The sequence below is a fragment of the Aedes albopictus genome, chromosome 1 (assembly GCF_035046485.1).
Source record: "Aedes albopictus strain Foshan chromosome 1, AalbF5, whole genome shotgun sequence".
In the NCBI taxonomy this organism is placed as follows: Eukaryota; Metazoa; Arthropoda; class Insecta; order Diptera; family Culicidae; genus Aedes; species Aedes albopictus.
In genome coordinates, this window is record NC_085136.1 from 211357392 (window position 1) to 211370844 (window position 13453).

General features: G+C 40.7%; 1 protein-coding gene across 3 annotated transcripts in view; it reads right to left on the reverse strand.

The window, feature by feature from the left end:
• The window catches only part of LOC109430325 (acyl-CoA Delta(11) desaturase), an 83215-nt gene that overhangs the window by 40677 nt on the left and 29085 nt on the right, over positions 1-13453 (reverse strand). The window contains exon 1 of one of the 3 annotated variants that reach the window (XM_029867070.2): positions 9162-10122. The exons of the other annotated variants lie outside the window; for them this stretch is intronic. Coding sequence (XP_029722930.1) covers positions 9162-9531 — 370 coding nt within the window. The 5' untranslated portion in view covers positions 9532-10122. Of the gene's footprint in view, positions 1-9161; positions 10123-13453 lie in introns of those variants that run through there. 3 annotated transcript variants of the gene reach the window in all.

Consider the following 13453-nt stretch of genomic DNA (forward strand, 5'->3'; position numbering starts at 1 on the left):
GTTCCTTCTGAGATTCTACAAATAGCTCTTTCTGAGATTCTTCCAGGAGTTTATTCAAGATTTCGCCAAAGGTTCCATCTAGAATAGCTTCAGGAACTCCTCACGGGATTTCTTTACTATTTTTTCTATGATTTCCTTTTAAGATTGCTCCAGGAGTTCCCTCTGAAGTTCTTCTGGAAGTTCCTCCAGGGATTCCTTCTGATATTCCTCCAAACCCTTTTGGAATGTTTTCAGAAGTTTTTTTTTCTGAGATTTTGGTAGGAATTGGAATATGGAATGTGTAGGAATGTGGAAATGTTATCCTTCTCATATCGGGGAAACCTATAAAGAACACTATGAGAAATTCCGGATATTACATGGCAACTTGAGTGTAATAAACTTGCACCAAATTGTGATCGAATGAGGGCGACTTCAAACAAAAAAATCGAATAAAAATTGTCGAAATGCCAGTATTTTGAAAATGAGTGGTCGGGGGTCGGGTACGTGAAGGTTAAATGATAGGACTTCTGAATGGTAATGATTCCTACAGCCGTGACACACTAATTAAAAAGTTGAAATGTGTTTCAGTTTTTGCATCAATCATCTCTTTTGGCAGCCCCGTAACGTCGGTAGATCACCTTAGAATGGTGCGTTGCGGCATAAGATCTACCACCACATTAAATTTCGATCTTGTTATTGTTTTCATGCCTAAAGTGGCCGATCAGTGGTGAGCAGACATTCCAGGATCGAGATTTGATGTGCTTTGTTTTTTTAATGTTTTGTTGCTATTCCACATTTTATTTCAGGAGTAATCAGGTAAATGTTTTGTTTATAAATGCTTAATAACCATGATTATGATTGTTTTTCAAACAAATGTATAATAATACATACACAACACACACTGACATACATTACATACACATATCTCATCATATATTGGGAAAGGGAGGGACCAGCAGGGCACCCGATTGAAACGATTTGGACAGGAGCTTGGAACTGCCTCCTCCTTGTTGTTAACATTTCGTGGATTGATGGCGGGCTCTTCGACCCCATCTATTGGGAGTATTCTGTCAATCGAGGGCTTGATTTTGCAGTTGTTCGTGAGAACTTTCTTCTGGAAGGAGATTCTTTTCCCCATGACGCGGGTTTCGCGCAAGTGTCTCTGCTTGCGGGTCCGCACAACCCTTTTTGGCCCTTCATACAGGAGAATGACTGACCACTAACAACAGCACAATCTTGATCAAATCGCTTTTCAGATTATTCCAGTGCTATAGGCAGCTGCCTTGCTACAATAGATGGTAGAACAATATCATCATCATCATCATCAATCATCTCTTTTGGCAGTTTTATGGCAATAAAGTAGCAGTTGTGATGCTTGATAACCAAAACATATCGTGCATTTCAAATGCTAAACAACAGCGGTCAGATTTAGAGCGGCGTTTCTTTTGCAAATAATGGGCACAAAAAAACGTGGACACGTTTAAAGCTTCCAATGGGCTATTCGCTCTTTGAAGATAGCACGACACGAATTAGCATGCAACGCCCAGTGGCACAGCAGATTTAAAGCTGAAGTACAGCTTATTTAAGTGCTTATTGGTTACCTGTGACGTTATATTGCTACTCACTCCTTTACTTTGATGAACCAAGCATCGAGCAATTTGGCTCCAGTTTCAATATACAAAAAACATTCGGTCGGTGCAAACGGTTTACCTGTAATGCTTTCTGCACTGTCAGTCATATTAGTGCAACAAATTTGCAGATATCGCGCTGTTAACTGTCAGAATGGAACGCCAAGTTACCCCTATAAAACAATTTGATAAATTTTTCATTCATTTAAGTTGTTCATTTCAGAGCTCAATTTTGATTTGCCACTTCTCGAGTGTAAATCTGATGATCCGGCATTAGCATCGGTCTAAAAATGCAACATATTTGTGAGTAAGCAAGCTACGAGCAAGGATGGGAACACTCACTTGCAAAGAGTTACACTCACTTCCTATTTCCTCAGCTTAGAAGCATGCAGTCAAAAAACGATGTATGGACGATTTATGCCCTGTGGTATGCCTTGTGGTACGATTTAGGCCTTGTGGTAAAACTTTGCTGAATAGAGTAGGGGTCACACACGCATATCGAAGTCGTGAGGAAGCTGCAAAGGCAACTCTCCACGAGATGAATGTAAATTACACTCACCCAGAGCCGTAGCGTGCGGTTGGCCAGGTTGGCCCCCCGCCAAGGGCGCCAACCTTGGAGGGGCGCCGAAAAGACATACAGCTAGTGGCAAACAGATTGAATGTTATCAAGATTTCACTTTTCAAAGTATCTAAGATTGATCATGTGTTTTTACGTTCTTCCGATGTTGCCTGGAAATTTATCTACTATTTTATTTTGAGAAACTCAATGTGTTTCTTTCTGATAATTCTTAAACATTCTTTTGAGGCTAATTCAGAGGGCATTCGTCACATTCATTCAAATACATTAGTGTTGACAAAATATTTTAAATGGAAAAGTTCAATTCATATAATTGTTGAATATAACTTTAAGCTTATTTTGACTCTTGTAAAACTAGCACAAACCATCAAGTCGTATTCACTCGAAAAACTATCAGAAACTATCGAAAAACTATCAGTATCCGCAAAACAAATTGAATATTTTAGGAGTCCCCAATAAATTTCATCAGGCCTTTCTTCGGAATTTCTTGCTAGGTTTCTTTCACAAAATCTTTCAAAAACTCTTTCAGAAATTCATCTATGGGGTTCTTTTAAAATTCTCAAAGAATTTCTCCTGAAATATTTGCGGAATCCTTTGAGAAAATCAAATTAAAAATTCTTCTGGAGATTTATCACGAAATTTCTCGAGGGATTCTTAGGGGCGATTTCTTCACCCTGGCTTAGGCGTTAAGCCTGGTTTAACTATATGGGTAGGCCTGGCTTACGAGTTAAGCCGAGGTGAAGAAATCGGCCCTTAGACATTTCTCCAGGAAGGCTATCAGGAAGTTATTGAAGAATTTATTAAGAAATTATTCAAAAGATTCTTCCGCATGTTTTTAAAGAAATTTTTTAGATTATTTTTCACATAAAAATAAGAAATTTCTGATGATGATAACTCTGAGCGAGAAATTTCTGCAGATATTCTTTCAAAAAATCTTTCAAGAGACAATTTTCGTTAAGGATACCTTCAGAAATTCCTCCACAGATTTCTTCAAAAATTCTTTTAGGAGTTGATACTTCTTCATCTCAATACTTATTTCACTATTTTTTCTTCACAAGTTCTTGTAGAGATTTCTGCAGGATTACGGATCAGGATCTGTCATGGATTCTTATAGAAACTCCTGTAGAGATTCGTTTAGAAATTTTTCCATCGATTTCTTCATAAATTTCTCTGAAAATCTGAGAATCTGAAAGAAAATCATCTATAGATTCGTTTAGAAATTCGACCAGTTTCCTTCAGAAAGTCTTCTACTGATTGCTTTAGATAGTAATTAGAAAATCTTCCATTGGTCCCTTCCGAAATTGATTCATGTTCATTAGAGATTATTCCATAAATTTCTGCTAGAACCCATCTACAAAACTTTTCATCCTCTTTAACTCTTCCAAAAAATCGTGAATTTGGAATAATTTCAGGTTTTTTTTCCAGGTATTCCGTTAGAAAATCTGTCATTGCATTCCTTCAGGGATTTCTTCATAAAACCTTCTAGGGTTTGTTTTAGAAAATCCTCCAGAGACACTCTAAGAAACTTTTTTAAGGATTCCTTAAAAAATTCTCCTTTCAAAAAATTTGTAACACAGATTGTTTGAGGATCCCTGAAAATCATCAAGTAAAAAACACAGAAATAAAAAAAATCGAGGGAAATTTGTGTCTTAGAAACAGCAAATTCCAACTAAAGAAACAACAAAAGAAAATAAATCATCACATTTTTTGCAAATTGACAATGTTCAATGGACATGGGGCGTCAATCAGGATGCTTGCCAAGGGCGCCATTGTAACACGCTACGGCTCTGCACTCACCTCGTGGAGAGTCGCTTTCACAGCCCTGTTACAACTTTGGGATTCGTGTGCGACCTCTACTCTATTCGACAAAGTTTTAGACAAAATCACAAGGCAAAAGTTGTTCATACATCGTTTCTTGATTGCACGCTTCTGAGCTGAGAAAATAGCAAGTGAGTGTAACTGATTGCAAGTGAGTGTTCCCATCCCTGGCTACGAGATACATTTCCAGATCATCGTTTGATGGATCTCAAGATTAGTGCTCGAGAAGTTCCAAGATTAATGAAAAGCTGTCATTGCGGCGTCAATATTTGTACTGTAGAAACCGCGTCCTTAACGCCAACTAATGGTTTGTTGACGGCATGACGACTGTCAGATGTTGATGTTATCGAATTTTATTCACAAAGAAAAACGAAAACATGTTTCAGTTGTTGAACGTCTACTGCATTTTTATAATATATTTAATTTAACTTTTATAAGCAACAATAGAAAGTACCGGGCGGTGGACTCATACGATTCGATTGTACTGGAGTTAAGAGACCAAGCTGGCGGGAGATTTTTTTTTTATTATAGAGGTTTTAAACCTTCTGGTTTATTTCGCCTCTGAACATGTTGCTTGACAAATCCCGGATACCTACAATCGAAAATCTTAATCCATGAGGAAAACTATCAAAAGAAACTATTTAACAATATACAATTTAAAATACAAAAAGGAAGTGCAATCCTGAATACTATGAGTTCCTTATATGAATAGTACCATACATTGATTGGGCCTTTAGTTTAGCAATTGTCTTAAGTGCTTCCGAATGAAGAAAACTAGAAGAAACTAGAAGCAACACAGTTAATAATCATTTTAATCCACTCAACTCGGAAGTGTGTCTTTCTTTGTTTCTCATTTATGTCTGCGTAATTGCGTGTCGTGTACAAATCGAACCTACTGTCAAAAACAACGACGTATAAATTTCAGCCATAATCTGTGTGCTTTTGACTCAGAAGCTGTGAGCATGATGATGATGCCATGAAAGCGTGGGATCAGCGACGACAACGGTTGAAGCATTCCACTGCACTACTGGTCTGCATGTTATTGAACTGTCTTTTATCTTGTCCCTTCTATCATACCCAAGGTAACCCAAGGTAAGTAGGTAATTGGCGTGACAAGTTGGACAGATGCATTAATAAAGTGATGCTTTATATGAGCTCTATTGGGTCTTATCTTCAAGTGCACATTGTGCAGTATTGTACATATGCGTTGGAATGCGGAAGTTTACGTTGTTTTCCGTTAATGGTATTTCAAGGTAGCTCAATTAAAGATAAAAGTAGGCGTAAGTTATAGTCGAACTAGGGGCTGTCCATTTATTACGTAAGGGGATTTTCACGTTTTTTCAACACCCCCACCCCCCCTCGTAAGATTTTTTGTATGAAAACCCAAATATTTTTGTATGGCGCGTAAGATTTCTCTAACCCCCCCTCCCCCCAAAAACCCTTACGTAATTAATGGACAGCCCCCTACCTGCGTTAACTATGTTTGCCAACCCCCAAGGAGATGGTTGATGGCCATCTTTTAATTCTAGTGTATTTTACTCTTTACTTCTTTCAGTGCTAAAATATTATCTTGTATGCTTTTTTGCGACCTTAATGACCGCAGATGTAAATTATGAATCTCGATGTTTCATTTGAGCAATATTATAGAGTAAAACCATAAAGGGCTAATAAAACAACTAATACTACAAAATCATGCAGCTATGTATAAACAATACCCATGCAATTACCATATCAGATAGATAGGAGGACGGCAAACAGTCAAATCATAATTTTATACAAACACAGAACACAATTTGTTAAACGACAGACAACACCACACACCCACAGTACACCCCACGCTGACTGCGCTTGGTAGCCGATGTAGTTTGGCACTTGAGCAGCTACAACAGACGAAAAAAGGGCTATTCGCTGGTTCCGAGAAGGGCGGGAGCCCGAGACTCGTCCACTTGCTAGAGGACTCCGAACGTTTAGAATTCCCTAAAGTGAACTGTAGCCAGTGACTGGCAGCGAACGACAGAGCCAGTTCGAACGGCAAGACCCACGAACCCCACAGCGCTGGTCAATACTCATCGTTCGTAGACCGCGTGGACGGGCTGCGCCAATCCGGCCCAATCCGTGGTGCAGAAGAAGACGGAGTCGGGTCCAAAGCCGTGGTGCCATAGGATCCACGAGCTGGTGACGAATTACACCCCGAGCAGTGAACTGTATTCGAAGCGTAGGACGAAAGCGGAGAAGTGGAGCCCTGGTTTTGGACTGGAACCTAGTTTGAGAGCCGTGCCGAGACTTCGAGGACCATTCTTGCCTGCGAAGCGAGACCGCTCCAAGACCACGAGTGTGGAGTGAAGGTGTTCCGGGTCCGCAGAGGAATTCCGGTGGACAAGACGTACCAAGCCGGCCACGGCAGGACGCCCGTGAGCCTCACATGAAACTCTGGCCGGCGAAGCCATTCCACGAGGGCCAAGCGACGGTCAGGACGGCAGCGCGGTTCCAGGCAGTGTTGGGAATACTCACTAGCAAAAAATTATACTCACTTGCTTCTATCTCAGTCCAGAAGCATGCTATCAAAAAATGATATTTTAGATTGTAGTTCAATCTAAAAGTTTGCCGAATAAAGTAAAGGTCGCAAACGCATACCAAAACCGTGAGAGAGCTGTGAGCACAAGGTGAGTATAAATTACACGAATTTTACTCACCTCGTACTCACAGCTGTCTCACAACTTTGGTATGCGTCTGCGACCTTTACTTTATTCGGCAAACTTTTAGATTAAACAACAATCTAAAAGCCCTTCTAACATCATTTTCTGATAGCATGCTTCTGGACTGAGATAGAATCAAATGATTATCACTCTTGCAAGTGAGTATTCGCAACACTGGTTCCAGGCAGCGTCATCAGGGCCCCACACTGACACCACACACTATCGTAAGTACTGCGTTAGGGCAAAGATAGGGCCGTAGGGTTAGGCCGTCAAAGCCTTCAAATAAAGCTAGTGTAAATGCTTGAAGTTCCTAGAGTATATGTAAACAGAGTGCCTTGTTGTTGGCTGTCTTCCGGTAAAACTGTCCATAAATTGTGAAAATTGTAAGCCTTCGGTGTTTGTGACTCAAAATAGAGAGATAGTTTACCACATTTCACGGTCAAATTCTGAAGACAGGCAAGCAAGGCCAAACTCTGCGAAGCTACTTTTTTCAGCTTAAGGTAAATGTTTACTTCGACATATGTGCCAATTTCCGTCACATCAGACGGAAATTAGCCAACCATTACAGATATTCCATCGTAGTTTTATCAATGACTCATTAGAGGGAAGTAAAAAGACTATCGATAACCAGTGTGTTTGGCACTGGAAATCGAAAAATTCCACCAAATTTCACTCCACTTTCGACTTGACAATTTTTTTCGTTTTGCGTACGACGAAGACAACCGCACCAACGCAGAAGTTAGCCGAATAATTCTGCACCACCGTTCAATTTTCATTTCGCCAGATTCCCTTTTTGAACCAACCCTCAATTCATACCCCACAAAAGCCCTGTGGCACTTCACAGTTGGAATTCACTGCTGCAGAATGTAGCAAAAGCTGTTCAATGAATCAAATCAATCGCTTTTTCCGGTCGGTGAAAGGTAAACAACAAGTTGTCTTTGGTGAGGTAGGGTGCAATCAAATGTGTGTGTGGATTTTCTCCATACGAAACATCGTGTTTCACAACTAGAGGTAGATTTCTACGTTGCACTGTGATGGCGTATTATGATCTGGTGGGTAAAAGAATTCATTGAAGTATTTTGAAGGTTATTATAGACGTAGCTTTAGTCTATCTCAATTTGAAAGATTTCTGCTACATGATTTGATGTGGATAGCGAAGAATTTGACAGACTTTTCGAATAAACACATAAGTATCACAGTGTCACGTAGGTGTGTCGGGAATTGAATGCAGGTTGTGCCCGAAATATACGTGGTCTCGACGGAAACAGAATTCGAGGGACAATTATTCGATCTTATTATTTTACAGAACTAAATAAATCCCGCTGGAGATGATAGAGTTGTGTTCCCAGAGGGCATTCAAGTAATTTTCCATGACATTCTTTACATACCTATTCTACTTCTTCTTCTTGGCGTTGCTTCCTCACTAGGACAAAGCCCACTTACACAGTTATAATATTTCTCGGTAAATGACCAATTTGCATGTGAATATCGTACGGCAGGCACTAAGAAACTCTATGCTCAAGGAAGCCAAAGACATTTTTACTACAAAAAATTCTTGGATCGACCTGAAATCGAACCGTCACCCTCAGCATGATCAATGATCATGCTGAATGCCCACGCCTTTACAGCTGTGCCCATAGGGGTCCTATACGTAGTAGTAGAATTACCGGAAAGTACTGTAAATGTGCACGTTCTGAATGTTCCAACCAAAGTTTGTTTCGTCTAGAATCGAAGAATTTATTTGAAGACATGCCAATTAAAAGTAAGTTTTTTAATCGACCACGCACTCAAATGCTTCTCGTTGGTTTTACAATCTTTACTCTTCATTCCACGCCATTCACGTTTAGCTGGTGGCACCAATAGCGAAAATGCATTGTGGAAGCAATAAAACAATGCCTGACTACCCCTGAGTGATTGATACGATGGGAATCCCGCTGAAATCGTGACTGAAAGCCTCGTCTCTTGCCGTTTCTGGGAAGACAATCTCTTGAACGATCAGAATTCAGTGAATAAGTAACTGAATAATCTTTCTAGTACCTAATTAAGATATGAAAAGTTAACGATACCAAATGCAATGGAATGGATCATGCTTCCTGTTAAAAAACGTCAAGGTTTCAATTTTCGTATGCAGTTATCAATCAATCTTTCATCGCCTAATTGCTCCATGTTCCTGTTCATGCGTGGCAGTTAGTCAAAAATGTTTTTAAGTGCAACTAAAAATGACAAATAATAAAAAAAAACGTCTTCTAACCGACTTCCTGTACAAAACCATCAGCTTGATTATATAAACTGCACTTTTATTGCGCCAATTCGAATTCATTTCACGGTCAGTAAACCACGTGTGGCTTAGGTTTTTTTTTCTTTGGCAATGACTGTTCATTTGGATCACATCGTTTGATTCGCTCGCGCCACCAGTGCCCTCCATCGCCCGTCGCTCTGGACCAAATGAATTAATTTACTCACCCCATGCATAGGTGACTGGCGTCGAAACCCAGACCCAGTTTAGGAAGGCCGCGACCGCAATCACGTGAAATAGCCCTATCATGAACACATTGTTCCATTTGATCTCCGCGTCAAACTCATAGCCGAAATAGTCCCGCACAATCCTCGTTAGACGATGCCCTAGGGCCGACTGCTTCCACTTGTTATAACGCTGCAGATACGTGTTGACATCCTTCTCGGTGATGGTGTGATCATCGCCCAGCACTGTTTCATTATTGTTTGGGTCACTAATGATTGACACTCCTACCCCTGCGCCCTTGCTATTGCCGTTCATGTCCTTTACCGAATTGCCACCCAAAAACTGGAAAGTGCTTGCCAACTTTTTCGACATTTTCACTATTCACTTTGACAGAAATTACTTCCCAAGATTATAATTCAAAACCTACGAGGAATCAAACCCTCGTAGTCACAAGTGCCACAATCTCAACTTAGAAAAACCTCATTCGACGTCCACACTTTCAAAACGCTGTCTCCTAAAACAACTGATCACACAAAGCCGTTCTCCGCAGTTTTTGTCGCCAAAACTACAAACGTGTCCGACCGGCGCAGATTCCACTAGTATAATGCGGGGTCCTAAAATCAAGTCGCCAATCTCTGGCCGGGCCACGACAGCGCTCAAATCGGTTACACCAGTGCTGTGTTCACTCCTTCCTATTGTGACTTTTGAAACATTTTGTGCTTTGCTGCCGCTGCTAGCCTCGTGATTGCATGCACATTTTTAAGCAGCTAGGTTTTAAGATGGATCAAAGTTTTTTTTTCTTCTATTCCTCCCTCCCTCTTATGTGTCTTATGGCGGATTAGATGCCCCATTAGTACCCGTACAATCCGGTTCTAGCTGCTGTGATGTCATAATCAAATCAGCATCTACTCTCCGATCAATGATGCTACGCTAGTCTTCCTCGCTAGTATCGAATGGAGACTAAGATCTGCGAATTGGACGAATTGTCGTCTGGGTACATAAGGACATTTTTTTCTTTTACATTTTGAAAACATTTCCTTATATTTCGATTGGAAATGTAAATAAATCAGGCTCTGTCGGAAAGTTGTTGAGTCCCTTCGATTTGCTTTATGTTGTTGACCTCGAAATAAACGAGTTGTTAAGAGTACTTTTATATCCTTTTCCCATTATTACATAAACTGACAAAGAGTCAGACCACGCTTCACGTACATTCAACAATCAGGGATTGAAAAGTACTTAACCTTCTCTGCACCTAGACCAGAAGCATCGCACTGACTGGCATAGTACCTACGCGTTCACCTAATAATACTAGATGCAAGTCAATGATATAATTTGCTTTGATCAATTCAAACTCTACCTAACACGCACGACGCACATCTAAGAAATGCTTTGCATCACTTTGCATCTATTGATCGATGTTGATCAATCTTGATCTTCTCTATATAGAAAAATAAGTTTGAATTCGATTTGAGGCAATAAATTCGCAATCGGATGAACAGATTAGCATGACAAAGTAGAAAAAGTTACGAAAATCAAATAAAAAGTAAGGAAATTGATAAAGAACTGATTTATTGTTTAAGCTGGAAAGAAAACGAACATGATCGAAATGAAACCAATTTAGAGTGTGGTGCATCAATTTGCCGGGACAGCTAGTATCTTATAAAAAATCAATCAACTGTATCTAACTTCAGAAGTACAAAAAAATTGTACTGCAGTGCAAGAGCCAACATTTACTTTCTGTCCACACAGCTGTGTTTGCTTTAAATCCAAATGAAAGTGGCTGACTCATATGTACATTGTGTACAGGTTGACTGATAATTAGTGCTACACCCTGAAGAAGGTGAACAAGAGGTTGTTCAGGGGTTCGGAGTCGACTTCGTAGGTCATACCGGTGCCCTGCTGTCGAGATGGACCCTTACAGCGATTTAAGTGGCCGCGGAGAGGAAGTCCCGGTAGCGGTGCTGTCATGGCGTCGGTCTACTGGGTTGGATCCGAGCCCGCGGAAAGGGGTCCCCGGCAAGGGTCGGGGTAGGTGAGACCCTGCTGTCTGTAACATCCGGGTGCATCTGATAGGGCCTGAAGAGTAGTGATGCCCTTCCTTACGGGCAGGTCAGATCGGGTGGGTATCAGTTCTTGATGTCTGCTAAGCAGTTGGGCGAGGGCGGGGTTGACCCTGCCTGCCTTCCGAGAACAAAGGAAGTAGTGAGGACCACTCAGGAAACTGGCTAAGCGCCAGCATGCTACCGTGATGGACTCTCCAAAGCGAGTAATCGATGTTCGTTGTTGCAGGCTACGCAGCTAACCTTGAGGGTGCGATGTGCACTGGCCCCTCTCTGAAGCAATGCCTTCTTGGTGGCTCCGGAGAGACGAAGAGTTTGGCGACCATATGAAATGTGTTTTAGTGGGTCGAGGAGAGAGTAGTCGTGGCTTTTACTATTGTTGCAGAAGACGATCTTAACCCCACACTACCCTATCCTTCCTGTTAGGTTGTCTGTTGAGCAGATTTTTCCCCCTATGGTTTAGAAGAAAAAAAAAAATTCCCGTAACGTGGGTAGATCACCTTAGAATGGTGCGTTGCGGTGTAAGATCTACCAAATCAAATTTTGATCTTGACATTTATCGTATTTATAAATATTCCAAGATCAAAGTTTGATGCTTTTTTGTGTTTTGTAGTTAATTTTGTTTCAATATATGTACTGCTAATCAACATTTTATTTCAGCAGGTTTGAGGTAAATTTATCGTATGATATAATAAATATTGTAAAAATATGCAACTGTGGCGAGCGTATCACTTATATGTAGCTTATTTGACGTACGATGTTAATATTATTTTATATTTCAGATTATCAACCGAAGAATCTAGTAATTCAACCAAATGCCACCAAGACGACGAGAAAACCAGGATTAATCGAGCAGACAACTAATTCGAAGAAGACTCACAATGGTGTGCCTGAACGTTGACCAAGCGTATCCTTTGGAGTTTACCCTTCCACTAACAACACCCAAATTCCCGTGACACCTAGGCCTGAGAGATCGTAGAGTTGTCTACATTTTTCATAGGTGTCCAAAACTAACCATCCTTTCCCATTCCTCAGCAGTCGCAAGGACGTGGCCAGGACAGTGCTCGACCATTGGAGGATTGCGTCAGTCTTGTCTAAGAGTCAGAGATTAGTCCCAAATCTTTGTGTTTTGGTTCAGACGGGAAGGAGGCAACCCTCATAACAGCGGTCTAGGACTGTACCACCTACGAATTTGTGCGACTCGCTTAATGCTAATGCTAATGCTAATGCTAATGCTAATGCTATGGTTTAGAAGAAAAAAAAAAACACCCTGAAGAATGACCTCGTATGCGGTCAACAATGGCATGGTATCAGGTATCAGAAGGCCGGCTCCAGAGGCACATTATCCTCCATTTGGGACATTTGTGCCATCACCGCCATAACGAGCGAATTTATTTAGCTACCTAGAGAAAGGGACGAAAATTTGGGTTGGGATGGGGATATAAGCAGGTAGGGAAATAAAGAGAGGGCACTAACGCATAAGCGTATCACAATGGGTTCAAACGGCGCCTTCAAAAGGGCTCTACGTTAACGTATAAGCAATGCTATGCATAATATGCATACCCTGTAACAAATACGAACACGACAGACTCGATATAGCTCGATATAGCGACTCGAAATGGCTTAATGAAAACCAAAAACAAATATGCAAGTGATTGGGAACAAGCTAAAGCAGGTCAATGAACAGAGCGAACAATATTTTCAGACACATAGGATTTGTAACCAAATGGTGTTTCTTTCTGTATCTGTCCGAGATTTGTGAGATTGTAGAGTGTGTTCGTGAGTATTGCATTTTATGTTTAAAAAGTATACTGATACCACGAAGATATTTGAATAATCGCTGAGAATCACAGACTATCACCCATCGCCCATTAGACAGATAGCAGCCATACCATGAAGTTCCACTACTCGCCACCAGATAGCACACAACTTAAGGATAAGGTTGGCCATTAGGGGTTGCCTATAAGAAGCCATGATGGGGCGAATGAATTAACTACATCGTCTGTTTTCCTACTCTCCGCATCGACCAATGTGGCACTATGCGCGAAAAATTGCCAAAAGTAAATCTCAAAAATATTGTATGGCGAATAGCATCTAAAGGCAAATTTATCGAAGTGGAATACATTATTCGAAAAAATATTTGGTAGTGGTTGTGCACAATGGTGACTACTATTAAGCCAACCAAAAGTTTTTTCAGTAAAAGCTTTCTATTTCAAGTGATTCAAGTTTAGATG